This window comes from Sorex araneus, chromosome 2 (assembly GCF_027595985.1).
Source record: "Sorex araneus isolate mSorAra2 chromosome 2, mSorAra2.pri, whole genome shotgun sequence".
In the NCBI taxonomy this organism is placed as follows: domain Eukaryota; kingdom Metazoa; phylum Chordata; class Mammalia; order Eulipotyphla; family Soricidae; genus Sorex; species Sorex araneus.
This window is the reverse complement of record NC_073303.1, coordinates 242,668,384-242,685,360: the sequence shown is the minus strand read 5'-3', so window position 1 is coordinate 242,685,360 and position 16,977 is coordinate 242,668,384. Positions and strand designations below refer to the sequence as shown.

General features: G+C 46.8%; 1 protein-coding gene across 10 annotated transcripts in view; it reads right to left on the bottom strand.

The window, feature by feature from the left end:
- Nucleotides 1-1,189: 1,189 nt before the first annotated feature.
- Nucleotides 1,190-16,977, bottom strand: part of LOC101542609 (zinc finger protein OZF-like) — a 35,608-nt gene continuing 19,820 nt past the window's right edge. For 9 of the 10 annotated variants that reach the window (XM_055125128.1, XM_055125131.1, XM_055125136.1 and 6 more), the window contains 5 exons: nt 15,397-15,480; nt 13,993-14,119; nt 10,639-10,716; nt 9,306-9,382; nt 1,190-7,252 (listed from right to left, as the gene is read on the bottom strand). In XM_055125128.1, coding sequence (XP_054981103.1) covers nt 5,513-7,252; nt 9,306-9,382; nt 10,639-10,716; nt 13,993-14,119; nt 15,397-15,480 — 2,106 coding nt within the window. In that variant the 3' untranslated portion in view covers nt 1,190-5,512. Of the gene's footprint in view, nt 7,253-9,305; nt 9,383-9,432; nt 9,579-10,638; nt 10,717-13,992; nt 14,120-15,396; nt 15,481-16,977 lie in introns of those variants that run through there. The other variant, XM_055125138.1, reaches the window with a different exon arrangement.

Here is a 16,977-nt window from a genome sequence, read left to right as displayed (position 1 = left end):
TTCCCTGCTCCCCCAAGGACAGCAAAGACGGGTGAAGGCACTTTGGCTGAAAGAACTAGGTGAGGGGTAGACAACAAACCCTGGATTTCGTGAGGTCACCGGCATTTCCGGTCAGAGCCTTAAAGGGCCAGGCTTCCAATGTTCCTGACCAGGTTTGTTTGCCGTCAGAAAGGTTCATTTTTTGCCTCGTTTCTAGGGTAGGATCAAGTGACCCAGACTTCTGGGGGTCTGGGATAGATGAAGCGTGAGGGATTGAACACAAAGTATATGCAGAAGAAAGTCTTTGTTTTCACTGAGGGAATAAAATTCAGATTCTTTTGCAAACAGCTGCCAGGGCCATGATCCAGCCCTGTCCCACCAACCTCCCCCCATCCCCGCCTCCAAATTGCTCAGAAATCACTGGGCAATAATATTCAGATATTCATGATGTTTCGTATTTACTCATTCTTTTCGGGGACCCCACTCCATTAGTGATAGGGATTTATTCCTGACTCTGTGTTCAGGGGTCCCTCCACACTGGGCTCAGGGACCCTCTGGGATACTATGGATGGAACCTGGGCCAGCAACTCCCCAGCTGGACCATCTCTCTGAGACCCAACGTTTGTTTATATCTCACTGAACTTCCTGTTCTTGAATAGCTTCACCTGTTCATGTTCACACAGTTACAGAAGTGAGGTAGAAACTAAGTGAACCACGTGGACCTGAGGAGGGTCAGGGGTGGTCCAGAATGTGGCTCAGGGATTGGTGATGACTGTGAAAATATAAATGTAAGCAAAATTTCTGCATCTGTATGTGTGCATGTGTGTTCAGAGCCATTGGTGCTCTCCACTTACTCCTTGAGCTGTGCTCAGCAACTCTTCAAACAGTGCTCAAGTTCGACAGTGCAATGAATTCAACAGGATTCTACATGGATTGGACACTTGAATGGAAAGTCCCTCCACTGCTTTGCAGCTGAGTAGTCTTTCATTTCTTTATTTTTTTGATCAAAACCTCTTTATTCTTTTTCTTTTTTTAAAAAAATTTTTTAAATTTTATTGAATCACCGTGAGATAGTTACAAGCTTTCATGGTTGGGTTACAATCTCACAATGATCAAACACCCATCCCTCCACCAGTGCACATTCCCCACCACCAATATCCTGGGTATACCCCCCTCTTCCCACCCTCCCCCTGCCTCTATGGCAGACAATATTCCCCATACTCTCTCTCTACTTTTGGGCATCATGGCTTGCAGCACAGACACTGAGAGGTCATCATGTTTGGTCCATTATCTACTTTCCGCATGCATCTCCCATCCCAACTGGTTCCTCCAGCCATCTGAGTAGTCTTTTAGTAGTTTAATATATAGACTATACAGCAAGAATGAAATTTTTCAAAATTTGAATCAGTGGGCAAGAACAACTGTACTGCAGGTGTACAGAAGAAAGTCTCTTCTTCAGATTGTTGACCTATTGTTTGGCTATGATGATTTGATATGCATTATAGTAAGAATATGAAGGTTGGTTAGTTTAGAAGTTTATTTTTTAGTTAGCAGTTATTACATAAATATACTGAATTTATTGTATCCGCTCCACTAAGGCCTCAGCTCATCACAGAGCGCAAATAGGAACCACGGGTTAAGGTCACCCAAAGTGAGGTGATTAAAGATCAATAGTTGATTGCTTTGTGTAATCACTTTTTCTGTGTCTGTAACAATGCTTGCTTTATTGTGCTTATATAAATTTACTGGGTGCCAGGATATGGATCTGGTGAATAAATCTGTAGGTGCTTACAAAAATGACAGGTATCCCTGGATGAGGGTTTTCCTAACCAAAAACCTATGCTTCACGCTGGGAGTCTGCTGCTCTTCCTAGCAGGACAGTCCACCAGCTGGTGTGAATACTCGCCTCTAAATTTAATTATCTTTATGTCTTGGTTTCAAATCATGACCCCACGACATGAGGGCCCATACAGAATCTTACAGTATGGGAGCCCTGACATCCCAGGTTGACAGGATTTCTTTGATATGAAAAATAATCGATTTTCTTTGGGTGTCAGCACCCAGTGAGGCTAAGAGCCCTCTACTCCCAGCATTAGGCTCTGGCTTTCCACCCTGCAGTGCTGAGAGACCATAGATGTGGCAGAGGTGGTGCACAGCTCCCAGCTTTTAAGTCACATGCTTGCTCCACTGAGCTATCCTGCCGGCATAAAATAGTTTGAATGTGTGACTCTTACCAGCTCACTCGTATCCAGTGACCACTCGAAGCAACGCAATTTGAATTGCAGTAAATCCTGAAGCTGTGGGCTTTTTTTTTTTTTGGCCTTTTGGGTCACACCCAGTGATGCACAGGGGTTACTCCTGGCTTTGCATTCAGGAATTACTCCTGGCGGTGCTCAGGGGACCATATGGGATGCTGGGAATGGAACCTGGGTCAGCTGTGTGCAAGGCAAATGCCCTACCCGCTGTACTATCGCTCCAGCCCTGAAGCTGTGGTTTGAGTTCTGAAACCAATCACAAAAGCAAAGTAAGAATTAGTCCAATGACACCTGGTTTAATATGCCGAGAAGATGAAAGACATCTCTGTGGTTCTCACAGTCCTAACAGGCCCACAGAAAGGGAAAATCGTTTGACAGGATCTCTGAGGAGCTTGGCAATCCCCAAACTAGCTTTCTGCATTTTGTATTTGACCAGACCCAGCGATATCTGAGGGATCATATGGGATGCTGTGGATCAAAACCTGATTGGTCACATGTTAGGCAAGCACCAACCCCGCTGTACTATCATTTCAACCCAAACTAGCTTTGTTATGGGGTCACTCATTCACTTTTTAACATAAAGGTGAAAGAATATGTTTTTTCTTTTGCTTTTTGGGTCACACCCGGCAATGTACAAGGATTACTCCTGGCTCTGGACTCAGGAATTACTCCTGGAAGTGCTCAGGGGACCATATGGGATGCTGGGAATCAAACTTGGGTCAGCTGCATGCAAGGCGAACACCCTACCTGCTGTGCTATCACTCCAGCCCCAAGAATATTCTTTAGTGGGTCAGAGAGAGAACAGCAGCTAGACTATCTGCTTTGCATAAGGTGCTGAGAGGCACCCAAAGCAACCCCTGAGGACAACTGGAAATAGCCCCAAAGCAACACCAGACTGACAGGGAAAAAATTAATTTATTAGTATACCCCAAAACCATGCTCATGATGTGAGAGCAGAGACACGCCTGGTGACAGAGAGGGCGGGTGGGGGTTCAGCTGCTCCTGAAAAGGGTGCCCTGACACTGTAGGCAAGCAGCCAGCTTAGTAAGGGGAAGACTGGGAACAAAGGGTCCTGAATCTCATGGATGTGTAACAGATAAATAATGGATCAAAGCCAAGAAAGCAAAGCACAGGGGAACAAAGGGCAGCTTGAGTGGGGTGCAAAAGTCTGGATATGGGAGCCCGAGGGACCAGTCATGAGGGACCTACACACTGCCCAGGGCCCCAGGCAGGGAAGGCCCTCAGACACTCACCTGCAAAAGTCTCTTCTCCCTGGCCTCAGGGCTCCGTTTTCCAGCCAGGTAATCACAGGCCTGTGTGTGTTGCCACTTCCTTTTCTACAAGGCCCCTCAAAGGACTAGGTCCTAGGTGCTGAGAGAATGTTTTTGACCAATCCAGTGAATCTGTGATGCAACTGGAATCGGTTGAGATAGAGAAGGGTAGAGGCAGCTGCTGGAGTGGTTGGTCACACAGTGGGGGATTGTGGGAAGATGTCCTGATACTTCCACACAGGAGTCAATAGGAGAAACATCTGGTTGATTCAAGGTAAAACAGGCAGGTAGGGAGTGGATGGGGCATGGGACAAAGAGTTTCTTGTGATAGTAATCAATCAAGATGGATGAAAGCAGTGACTCTGAAGCCAGCCCTGGAGATGCAGAGAATTGGCCTAGCAGCAGCCCAGGGAGCTGGAGAGACGCTGGAACAGGAGCAAAGGCTGGGAAGAACATCAGAGATCACTTTCTGGTCAACATGCTACCCCTTGACAACACTCTATCAATCAACTCTCACCTACAAGGAAAACCCCAAGTGGCAGTTTCAGAAACTGGATTTAAATCCCAGAGTATGGGGCCCAGAGTAGGGTGTTTGTCTTGCATGCGACAGACCTGGGTTCGATCCCTGGCATCCCGTATGGTCCCCTGAGCACCACCAGGAGTAATTCCTGAATGCAGAACCACATGTAACCCCTGAGCATTGCCGGGTGTGGCCTCAAAAGCAAAAAAAAAAAAAATATCTCAGCGTATGAACCAGGAGAGATAGTCCAGAAGCTTGACTCGTGCATTGATCTTGGTCGCCTGGAGTCTATCCCTGCTATGCTAACTGGTGATACAAGCAGCATCAGGAGTAACACCTAATCACTGACAGGTATCCCCTTCCCCCCAAATAAATCCTAGGTTATCACCCAATCTTAAATTTGCATGCATATATTTAGCAAAAACGTACTGGTCACTTTGTAGTCTTATGTGGACCTTTGGACAATCTAAATCATTTTTATCATTCTGGTGACTACTTGGTGGTTGGGATTTAACTGCTTCCAAATTCAAGATTTGTTTACTCCTAAAACTACTGAAGTGAGAGGGGTGGGATGTAGGAATATGACAACATTTTATTGTTAGTCATCACTGCTGAATGGAATTGCCTGCTGAGATGGGGGAGCTTGGGGGCTCCCCTATGTTCCCACCATCTGGGAAACATTTGACTCAAGGGGCCCCTTCCATAGTTTCAAAGCAGGAAATGTCTTTCTGTGCATGGTAAAGTTCATTTCAACTGTCTCCAATCCACCCTATGAAAGGGCTTCACCAGGACCATTTCCATTAGATAGTTCTTGTGAATATTAATCTCTAGTGCACATGTACATTAACAAAAAATGAATTCAAGAAGTGTAGAAATGATGCAAAGACAAAGTGCTTGCTTGCACATGGCTGAGCTGGATTCTGAGTCCCCTTAAGGATACTTGTGACCCCTCAGATTATGGATCCCTGAGCCCAGGGCTAACAGTAAGGCCTGAGCCCGTGGGGTATGGGTCCCCAAAGCCTAATACAGGAAGCCCTGAAAAATGAAGGTGTGTCCTTTTTTCCACTTTCAAAGGATTCACTGCAGCGTTGTGGCTGATCTCTGCTATAATTCCCACATACCAGGGCCTCTGAGCCAAGCCAGCGTGAGAGTAAACAATGACACAGTCATGAGCCATGCAGCTCCGAGCAAGGGGCATTTTTGTACCTTTTAATTTAATCACCTACTTCCAACACCGAGACCCATTATTTGCAAGCAAACATACACAGAAGTCTAACACAAGGCAAATGGCATAGCTGCCCCCTGACAGATAATTAGAATGTTACTTTCCCTTATAGAACTGATGTCATAGGAAGGTTGTCCAAAGAGGCAGTATTATGTCTTTCTTGGCTCTACTTTTGTAGCACCCCTGGTCCCATTGTCCAAAGAAAAATCGCTGTACTCAGGGGATCTATTTTGACCTTAGGGATTGTTATTAGGAGATCAAGTCATCCTGTATGAATTTTTCTATGTTTACGAAGGCTTGATGGGAATATAAAACCCTTCCCACATTCCTTACATATATAAGGGTCCTCTCCCGTGTGTGTTTTCGTATGCTCTGTAAGGCCTGAGAGCTTAGAGAAGGCCTTCCCACATTCCTTACATATATAAGCCTTCTCTCCAGCATGAACTTTCATATGCATAATAAGGCCTGAATGCAGATGGAAGGCCTTCCCACATTTCTGACATTTATGAAGTTTCTCTTTACTATGAATTTTCCTGTGCTTATTAAGATGCCCAGGTTGAGAAAAGGCCTTTCCACATTCCTTGCAAACATAAGGTTTCTCTCCAGTATGAATTCTTGTATGACTAGTAAGGTCTGAAGAATAAACAAAGGCCTTCCCACATTCCTTACATATATATGGTTTTTCTCCGGTGTGAATTCTCCTATGTACAGTAAGCTTTGAAGATGTAGTAAAGCCCTTCCCACACTCCTGACATATATATGGTTTCTCTCCAGTATGAATTCTCATATGCACAGTAAGGTAAGAGCGCAGCGTGAAGGCCTTCCCACATGTCTGACAATGATGAGGTTTCTCTCCACAATGAATTTTCATATGTGCAGTAAGGGAAGAGCGAAGAGGGAAGGCCTTCCCACATGTCTGACAATGATGAGGTTTATCTCCAGTATGAATTTTCATATGTGCTGTAAGGCCTGAAGGCTGAGTAAAGGCCTTTCCACAAGTATGACACTGATGAGGCTTCTCTCCACTATGAACTTTCATATGTTTAGCAAGATGTGAGGGCACAATGAAGGCCTTCCCACATTTCTGACATTTATGAGGTCTCTCTTTACTATGAATTTTCCTGTGCTTACTAAGTTGCCCAGGCTGAGAGAAGGCCTTCCCACATTCCTTACAAACATAAGGTTTCTCTCCAGTATGAATTCTTATATGACGAGTAAGGTCAGAGGAATAAACAAAGGCCTTCCCACATTCCTTACATATATAAGGCTTCTCTCCGGTATGAATTTTCATATGCATAGTAAGGCATGAACGCAGAGTGAAGGCCTTCCAACATGTCTGACATTTATAAGGTTTCTCTCCACTATGACATTTCCTGTGCATAGTAAGGTACCTTGATTGAGAGAAGGCCTTCCCACATTCCTTACAAACATAAGGTTTCTCTCCAGTGTGAATTCTCCTATGTATCATAAGGTATGAGGATCGATGAAAGACCTTCCCACATTCTTCACATGCATGTGGTTTCTCTCCTGCAGTTACATGAATATGGTCACAACGGGGTAACCCTTGACTCAACTTTTGTCCTCGCTGCTGACATTCCTGGAATTTCTGTCCACTGTGGGTTTCTAAAGAAATATCAGGGTGCTGAGAACACGGGAAGTTTCCCCCACAATTCTTACACTTGGACGTGTTCAGTGCATAGTGAATTTGCTTGTGGAGCTGTTGGTTTGAAGGACTCACTAGGAACAGTGCTCCTCTCCCACAGCCCATGGGCTGCGCCACTGCAGGGGTTTGGGCTCGAGGTCTGTGCAGAACAGACTGTGAGGAGCTTCTCTCAGAGGAGGGCTTCTTTGTAGCAAGGTCACTCTCTTCTTCCTTCTGATCACCCTCAGAGGACATCCCGCCTGTCTCGTCATCCCCATGGGGATGAGGGTAGGACCATTCATTCCAGACTTTCTCAGTGGGTGCAGGATCAGAGACATTCCACTGGGGTTGGCTGCTTTCCTGCAAAACAGCAGAGAAGGATTCCAATTACTGTTCTATTCCTCCATGTCTAAAACAATTGAGTCAGGCACTCTCATGTTCTGATTTACCGTCCTGTGGTGTCTTGTGGCCCCTGCTATGTTCTGGTCCTGTGAATGCCTGTCACTCCCATTAGACAAATAAATGGGGCCATGGTTGGTTGATAATCAAAGGTCGTTTATTCCAATCACAGCGTTAATTATAGAGAAATCATGAAGACTTAGGGGGCAGCAATTACACATAGGTGTGGTGGAAGAATGTTCAGGGGAATTTCCTCTAGGATATGTACCCAAGGACAGAATATCATGTGTGGGCTCCAGCACTCAAGAATCCACTCTAGATTCTTCCTAGGAGATCTGCCCAAGGGCGGGATTCATCTAACGGTGTAGTGCTTTCTCCTTTCCTTTGCTGGTAATCCATTTAAACAATCATATGAAATCTACTTCTTCATAATACTTTTAGTCATTTTGTATGAGCACAGTCAGAGATACAGGGTTTTATCCATACCCTAGATCAAGCTGAAAGGGTGGATTTTCCTGAGAATATCTCACTGTATTTCGCAGACTACACTTCTCAAGCCACGTTAGTTTTTTCTCACTCCAACAGGGTCCTTATTCAGTTACTTTTTTCTTTGGTCAAAGTTTACTCCATGACTGTGCTCTTAATTTATCATACTTCTTATGGCTCTTAGGCTGTCCCTTTCTCGAAACCAGGATAGCTTTCGGATTGCCTGGGTCTGTCTGAGCCCTTTGCTGTGACCCACCTTTTGGGGTGTTAGGAACTAAGGGTAACTGAGGCTTAAGTCAAGTACATATGATAGATGTCCAAGAGGAAATATTTTTCAGAGTCAATTAATTCCCACGTGACAAGAGCATGATGGAATTGGGAGTACCGGGGAAGCACTGTGTGTGTGTGTGTGTGTGTAACTCAACTAACCTAAGTTCCCTGTAGGGGAGAAAGGACAAACCAATGTGAAACATAGAAGCTTAGAACTATACCAAGACAGCAGCTGTGCTTCTGACATTCCCACCACACAAATCCAACACCGAACCTGTGCAAGGATTTTCCATGGAAAGACATAATGTTTCTGCAAGGCCGATTTGCAAAATTGACTGATGCGGGATCATTAAGTTCTGTAAATTTTTTTTTTCATCTCAATGAACAGACATATTAAGTGAAAATAACTCCCTCTGCAAAAAACTGAAGCATCAGTTTCTAGAGAAAATAAAAAAGACTGAAGTTTGGGTTCAGTTCTAGCTCAGTATAGACCCCTGGATGCATGTGCGAAGGCAACACTGCATTCCACGCAGCTGAGACGCATTACATGGGCCACATGAGGATTCCTCTTTTGCATCAATGGCATTTTTGTTCTTTTTGTTTTCTTGTTTGTATTTATTTGGGGTGGTTGGACTGGAGCAATAGCACAGAGTGCAGGGCGTTTGCTGTGCACACGGCCAACCCCAGTTCGATTTCGTCCCTCTCGGAGAGCCTGGCAAGCTACCCATGGCGTATTCGATATGCCTAAAACAGTAACAAGTCTCACAATAGAGACATCTCTGGTTCCTGCTCGAGCAAATTGATGAGCAATGGGATGATGACAGTGATAGAGAGATTAATTTGGGGGCGGGCCACACCAAGGAGATCTCAGGGGCCAATGCTGCTGGGGCTCTGGGGACCCTCTGGCTGGAAACCCAGATTCCTATGCCCGGGCAATGCAAGCATCCTTTCCACTGCATGATTAGGAGGGTCTACAAACCAGTTCCTTGAAACAATCTAACGCTTGTGCTTACTTTCTATCAAGTAACAAGCCACAATATTTCACCAGTGTGAAAAAGTATAGGAATTTCTGTAGCTTTTGAACTTACTGAATTTATCCCCACTGAGGCTCTGGGCCCTTTACTTTCAGAATTAGGCTCCAAGTTCCTCCCTGTCATATCCAGAAACCAAAAGGGTGGTGGCAGGATAGAGCCTATTGTTGGTCCACTGAGCTCTCCAGCCGGCATAAAAACACTTATTTTGCACGTGCGAGTCTTACCAGTTCACGCTTATCCGATGAGCCCTTTCCCATAGCAAACTGTAACAGTGCCACATCTTGAAGCTGCGGTTGGAGTCCTAAAATCAAACACAATCCACAAGCTAAGAATTAGTCGAATGCAACGTACCTGAATAGGCAGAGCAGGTGGAAGACATCGCTACGGTTCTCACATTCCAAACAGGTCCAGAGCAAAGGGATCCATCTAGAGGATTGCTGTGAGGAGCTTGGCATCACCCACTAACCTTTGGGGCTTTGTTTTTAGACCGGACCAAGAACACTAGGGGAATCATATGGGATGCTCGTTATTGAAACCAGGTCAGCTGAGTGCAAGACAAGTGCCCTCCCCACTGTCATACAGTGCCGGACCAATTTAGTTTTGCTACGGGCTCAATGATTCACAATTTTTTTTTTTTTGCTTTTTGGGTCACACCCAGTGATGCTCAGGAGTTAACTCCTGCTCTGCACCCACTAATTACTTCTGGTGGTACGTGGGGGAACAGATGGGATGCCGGGGATTGAACCCAGGTGGCTGAGTACAAGGCAAATACCCTATCCACTGTACTATCACTCTGGCCCCATGAGTCTCAATTTGAACATAAAAGAAAAAAAACTGAACTGGAGCGATAGCACAGCGGGTAGGGCATTTGCCTTGCATGCAGCCAACCTGGGTTTGATTTCCAACATCCCATATGGTCCCCTGAGCACCGCCAGGAGTAACTCCTGAGTGCAGAGCCAGGAGTAACCCCTGAGCATCACCAGGTGTGACCCAAAAGGAAAAAAAAAAAAAAGAAAAAACTTTTTCTTAGTGGGTTGAAGGAAGAACAGCAGATGTTGCATTTGCCGTCTGTGAGGCTGATCCCTGAGCACCGCCACAAGTAACCCAAGAACCACCAGTAAAAGCCCTGAGTATCGCTGAGTCCAAAAAACAAACAAGAATTTTTCACTATGTTTGACAACCACTGATGATCAGAGGGCAAATTTAGCCAGACAGAGAGGACAGAGGGTCACCCAGGTGCTCCTGGAAAGGGCACCCAAGGCTGTATAATGGAGGCCGTACAGCCAGGCTGGTAAGGCACAGACGGGGGTCAAAAGGGTCGTGAATCTCATGGGCTATTCTATACACCTAACAGATGAAGAAGAATGGCAAAGTCAGAAAGCAAACTGCACGGTCATTCTGGGACTGAAAGTCCAAGGGAGTGAATGGCAGAATGAGCTCAGCACAGACACCTGGAACCAAGAGCCTGAATTCCCGGAAACAGCCACAGGTTTCACACCAGCTCAGGACACCCACACAATGCCCAGCCGGAGCCATTGAGGGTCCTGAGACACTCACCTGCATACACGCCTCTCTTCCCTGGCCTCAGGGTTCCTTCCAGCCAGGAGATCACCACAGGCTTCACCAGGGAATGTCCTGCCACCAGAGAGACAGAAGCATGGATTAGTAACATGGAAAAGGTGACAGGTTAATGGTGTGTTTCCCTACAAAATCCGGCAATTTCCTCAAAAGGCATGAAACAGATCTCCACTTTTTTGGTTTTTTTTTTTTTTTTTTTTTGCTTTTTGGGTCACACCCGGCGATGCTCAGGGGTTACTCCTGGCTCATGCACTCGGGAATTACTCCCAGCGGTGCTTGGGAGACCATATGGGATGCTGGGAATTGAACCCGGGTTGGCCGTGTGCAAGGCAAACGCCCTACCCGCTGTGCTATCTCTCCAGCCCCTAGAATCTCCACTTTTGATATGCTGCAGATTGCTGGTTATCAGAGACGTAGGACCCAGGTTTCCATTTAAGAGTGAAATAGGAGGTCCTGCAAAATATAGTGACATGCATTTGATCCAAGCACTGCATATAACTTTGTCAGGACCACACTCAGTGATGCTCAGGGGTTACTCCTGATCTGTACTCAGGAATCACCCAGGTGGTATTCAGTGACCATATGGGAAGCCGAGGATTGAACCTGCCTCAACTTCCTGGAAGACAAATGCCCTCCCCTCTGTAATTATTTCTCTGCCCTAGCACCATATGGAGTTTCCTCAGCCCCTCTAAAAGTGATCACTGAGTGCAGTAAACCCATTGTTGGATATCAACCCTAAGTGCTTTAGGCTTTATCAGTGAATTGCCCCTTTCCTCCTCCCAGAGAAGCACCCAGAAGGATGCTACCATGCCCTTGCTAGCATCCTTAATTTAGTCAAAGTCTATCTTCAGCCTTCCCTTTGTGTTGTTGGAGTTGGATATTAACCCTAAGTGCTTTACGCTTTATCAGTGAATTGTCCCCTTTCTTCCTCCTAGAGAAATTTAACATACCCTTTCTAGCATCCCTAATTTAGTTAAAGTTTATCTGTAACCTTTCCCTTGTATTTTATCTCTCATTGTCACAGTTCCCCATGTCAATCTCGAATGCTTGTAAAACAAAACTTTCTGACAATCCCTTTTTTTCCCCCCCTTTTTTGGGTCACACCTTGCGATGCACCGGGGTTACTTCTGGCTTTGCACTCAGGAATTACTCCTGAAGGTGCTCAGGGGACCATATGGGATGCTGGGAATTGAACCCGGGTCGGCCATGTGCAAGGCAAATGTCCTACCTGCTGTGCTATCGCTCCAGCCCCACTTTCTTTTTTTTTCCTTCTTCTTTTTGATTTTTGGGTCACACCCAGCGAGGCTCAGGGGTTACTCCTGGCTTTGCACTCAGGAATTACTCCTGGCGGTGCTTGGGGGACCATATGGGATGCCGGGGATCGAACCCAGGTTGGCCTCGTGCAAGGCAAACGCCCTACCCGCTGTGCTATCGCTCCGGCCCCCTCTAGCCCCACTTTCTGATAATTCTGAACTTGTATTGATACTGCTTTGTATTTGAAGTGCTATATATTTGTACTTGCTTTTCTGTTTCCCCTAGAGCCTTTTTATACGTTACCACAGAGCAATGTTCTTTGGTTAAACACAGAAAGACCATTAATGCTATGCTCCTAATATTTGGCAGTTGATTGACTCTGAAATATATCTGCTCCTGGGTGTAATTACTTGGTCATAACTACTTGATTCAGACTTCAGTTTCTGTAGTTCCTAACACCCTAAAAGGGAGGTCCCGCCGTGGGACTGGGATGGACCGAGGCGAGTGGCAAAACTACCCGGCAGTGAAATGGGACATTCTAGAAAGCATAAAACATGGTTTTCATGCAAACTGTTACAACTTAAGAGACAGGAACCCCCTGGGGAAGGACTAGCGGAACTGGCCTGAGGATTTAGTCTGGGATTTACAGTAAAAGCCTTGCTTGCTCTCAGCCCAGAGAACTAAGTGTTGGGATCTTTGTCTCTTACTGTGTTTATCCAAACAACTGCAAGTATTGATAACTTATACAACTAGAGGGAAACATAAAAGCAATGCAGTTGTCCCTGGGAGACAGAGTGTTTCCTTGAGTTGATCTCCCTAAAAGAATTTCCTCTGCCAAATGTTTGTCTATGTAAATGACCAATCACACCTGTCCTGACCTCAACCCCCCTTCAGATGTTCTATGATGTTCTATAAGTATGCTAGCAACTCTACATTAAAAGGGCCATTTTTACCATCAGACTGTGGTCCCCAGCTTCCCCGTCTTCCCGTCTCTCTGTGTCTCTGTTGGGGAGCCCTGTGGAGGCGGAGAGGCAGCTCATGGCCACCGAACGAACACACGTGTCCAGCAGCAGCTGCAGCCCCCGAGGATCATTTTTGTGATTACAAAACCCATGAGCAAAATAAACCCCCAAATGGAAAAGATGGCAAGACCCCCAATTTTTAAAAACGTTAAAAAATCAACATATCCAGAGAGAGCACAGCAGCTGGACCTTTGCCTTATTCACGGTCAATCCAAGTTTGATCCCCACATCCCATAAGGTCCCCTGATCCAGCCAGGAGTGTTCCCTGAGTGCAGAGCCCAGGAGCAAACCCTGAGTTGTGCTAAAGTCTCCAAAAAATATTCGAAGTGATCCCAAACACTGAAATAGAACAGGACCCGATGGGTGAGACCTTAAGAAATAAACAAACTTGTGTGGCTGGAGCGATAGCATAGTGGGTAGGGCGTTTGCCTTGCACGAGGCCGACCAGAGTTCGATTCCCAGCATCCCATATGGTTCCCTGAGCACTGCCAGGAATAGTTCCTGAGTGCATGAGCCAGGAGTGACCCCTGTGCATTGCCGGGTGTGACCCTCCCAAAAAAAAGAAATAAACAAACTTGTGATGAGGGAGATATATCAGTGGGTAGGACACCTGTGCTCTGCACAAATACGGGTTTGATCCCCCGCAGCCCATACGCTCTCAGAGTACAGCCAGGAGTAACCGCTGAGCATTCCTAGATGAGACCCCCAAACCAAATCAAAACAAAACAAAATTTTTGAACTTGACTGCATGGTGCAATTGTACTGGGGGTAATGCTCCGACCATTGAAGCTGGCAACAGGGTCCAATCATCAGCAACCCCACAGTCCCTGAGCACTTCGAGAAATGATCATTTAACACAGTCAGGTGGAATGTGTACTTGGCCCCAAAGTCAAGCCAAAACCAACACAGTGAAGTTGTGTGTAATACAAGAAGGAAACTGATTTAGCACTGGAAGGAACTATTCAGGTCACAGACCCTGTTGAACACAGAGACCAGGCCACACCCCAGGAGTCCAAGAAGGTTTATGTTGTCGGGGTGCATCCCATGTGGCTCTCACCAACAGCCCGCAGGTGCTGGTAGGTCTCTAGCATCACGTCCCTGTAGAGCTTTCGCTGAGAGGTATCCAGGAATATCCACTCCTCCTGGGTGAAGTTCACGGCCACATCGGAGAAGGTCACTGCGTCCTGAGCAGACAGACACAGGGGACGGGAGACAGTGCCAGTCACCACTCTGTTTTCTCGGCCATGAGGAGGGCACTAGAGGGGCTCAAGATATCTCCCCTCACCCCTCGGGAGGAACCAGCCTCCATGCACATTCCTGGCTGACGGGCCTAAGAAATCAGCCTAAGGCAGCCAGGTCTGCAGCAATGTGAGGAGGCTACACTAGAAGGTTCCTGGAGGCGCCGGCCTTACACAGACACCTCATGGCCAAGCCCAGCATCAGTGGTCCTGTGAGCACTGCAGAGAGTATGACCTGAGCACATGCCCAGCAGGACCAAAAAGAAGCAACACTAGGTTGGACCAAAAACACTAGACATGCCCTCCCCCATGATACATCCCACATCCCTGTTGAAGGGGACACTCAATGTCCAATCAGAAAGTCAAAGCTGTGGGTGGACATATGTGCCAGCAGTACTCAGAAATCACAGTTCAGGGCTGGGCCAAATCCCTCTAGGAGGAGGTAAAAGTTACTTGACGCCCAATAACTCTATCGGCCCCAGAGATCTTCTGATCGGTCTCCCTGGGAATGGCGCATGCCCGGAATGAGACACAAGAGCAGCGTTTGAACCTGAGACTGTGGTGTAGCAGTCGAGGCTCTCCAGAGTGGGAAGAATAGAATAGGGGAATCGCAAGTTATGAGGCCTGCAGTCATTATAGAGTCAGCATACCCTAGGGCCTGGGATACCCATCAGGTGTAAGTCCCAAACTCTTTCTCTTAGATGCCCTGTGCACCCCCGCTGTGCAAAAAAAAAAAATACTAAAGGAAACAAAGCAGAAGGCTGGAGTAACAGTACAGTGGGTATGGGAACAGCAGGTAGGTCTGGCAATCACCGTGTCCCATATGGTTTCCCCAAGCACTGCGGGAGCAATGCCAGAGTGGGTAACTCCAAGAATCACAAGGTGTGGCCCTGCTCCCTAATAACTACCCCCTGCCCATCCCCCAATAAAAAAAGCAAAAACCCCAAGATGTCAGTTTGGACTCCTGTCATCCATAAGGTCCTAGAGACCTGTCAGGATTGACAACTGACCAGTGAACTGGGAACCCTCCTTGAGAGCCACTAGGTGTCGCCCCAAAGCCAAACAGAAAAATACCCAAATGAACATGGACAAAAGTGGCCTCACAGCAAAAGTGGCCTCACCACATCCCACATCTCCTTCCTGAAACGACTCCCAGACAGTCCACCCTGGAGGCCTGTGCGCTCCTGTCACTGTAGTGCCTCATCGTGTCACTCTCCTCCTACCTGGGGACAGCGTGTCAGACAGCGCAACACCATCTTCTTCAGGCTGTTATTCTTAAGGACTGCCACCGAGGCTTTGTCAGAGACCTGGAGAAGTCAGAGCTGTGAGCACCAGAGAGGAGAACAACCCGTATCACCCTGACCAAGTCCCTGCTTGGATCCAGAAATGGTCTGACCTGCCACACCCTTGGGCACCAGCTCACAGAAACACCCAGGGGAGACCCTGCCAGATGCTCCTTCTTTTTTTTTTTTTTTTTTGCTTTTTGGGTCACACCCGGCGATGCACAGGGGTTACTCCTGGCTCTGCACTCAGGAATCACTCCTGGCGGTGCTCAGGGGACCATATGGGATGCTGGGATTCGAACCCGGGTCGGCCGCGTGCAAGGCAAACGCCCTACCCGCTGTGCTATTGCCCCAGCCCCTAGATGCTCCTTCTTTAGGGGATGCAGAAGTAGATTCAAATCTGGGCTGCCCATTGCTCTCAGGGAAGGCAAGGCAAGCAGTGGACCTGATGTGCTGTCTCTCAGGCCTTGGGTCCACTCTATCAGAAAATGTTACAAAATCTAAACAGAAATCTAGCGGAACAGATAAAAGTTAGTTTTTGGGGCCTGAGTGAAAGCACATCAGATACGGCACTTTCTTTGCATGCAGCTGACTTCTGGTTTGATCCCCGCATCCCATAGGGTCCCCCAAGTCCACCAGGAGTGGTTCCTGAGTGCACAATCAGAAGTAAGCGAGGAGCACTGCTGGCTGAGACTCATAAATAAAAACAAACCAATTAAAAAGGTTATGTTACTATGTAGTAACAATGTAAAATAAATTGAAAAAAAGTTGTGTACTTAGGAGAACCAACAACATCTAATTTCACAACTTTCTGGACATTAACCAGTGTGAAAGTTTTTTTTTTTAATTTTTTATTAGTGAATCACCTTGAGGTACAGTTACAGACTTACAAACTTTCGTGCTTGCATTTCAGTCATACAATGATCAAGTACCTATCCCTCCACCAGTGCCCATTTTCCACCACCAATGGTCCCAGCATCCCTCCAACCACCCCCACCCAGCCTCTTGGTAGGCCTTCCCTTAAGTTTTTTAATGAGATCCATAGACACAGCACAGAGCAGGGGGGTGCTTGCTTGGCACATGCCCGACCCAGTTTCAATTGCCATCACCCCACAGGGTCCTCAAGCAGTGCACAGAGGGATCAATGAGCACAGAGCTTGGAGTAACACCTGAGCATCATCAGGCATGGCATCTAACCAAAAATAAGTCATTATTTATAAAGGCTGGACCTACAGTCTGCTAGGGTATTTGCCTTGCAGCGGCTGATCTGGGTTCTGTCCCTGGCACCCCACTAGGTACCAGAAGCAGCAACTACAAGGTATGGCCCCAAACTCCAACAGAAAAAAAAAAAGGGTGTTTTATGCATCAACACCTCCCAGTCAATTTTATAGGGCACAGGTTTGGGATTTGGAGCCACAAGTGGCAGAACTTTGGGCCTATTCCTGGCGGTACTTGAGGACTCTGTGTTGTGCCGGAGACTGTACCATGGCAAACTGCTTGCAAGGCCAAGGCCTGCACTCC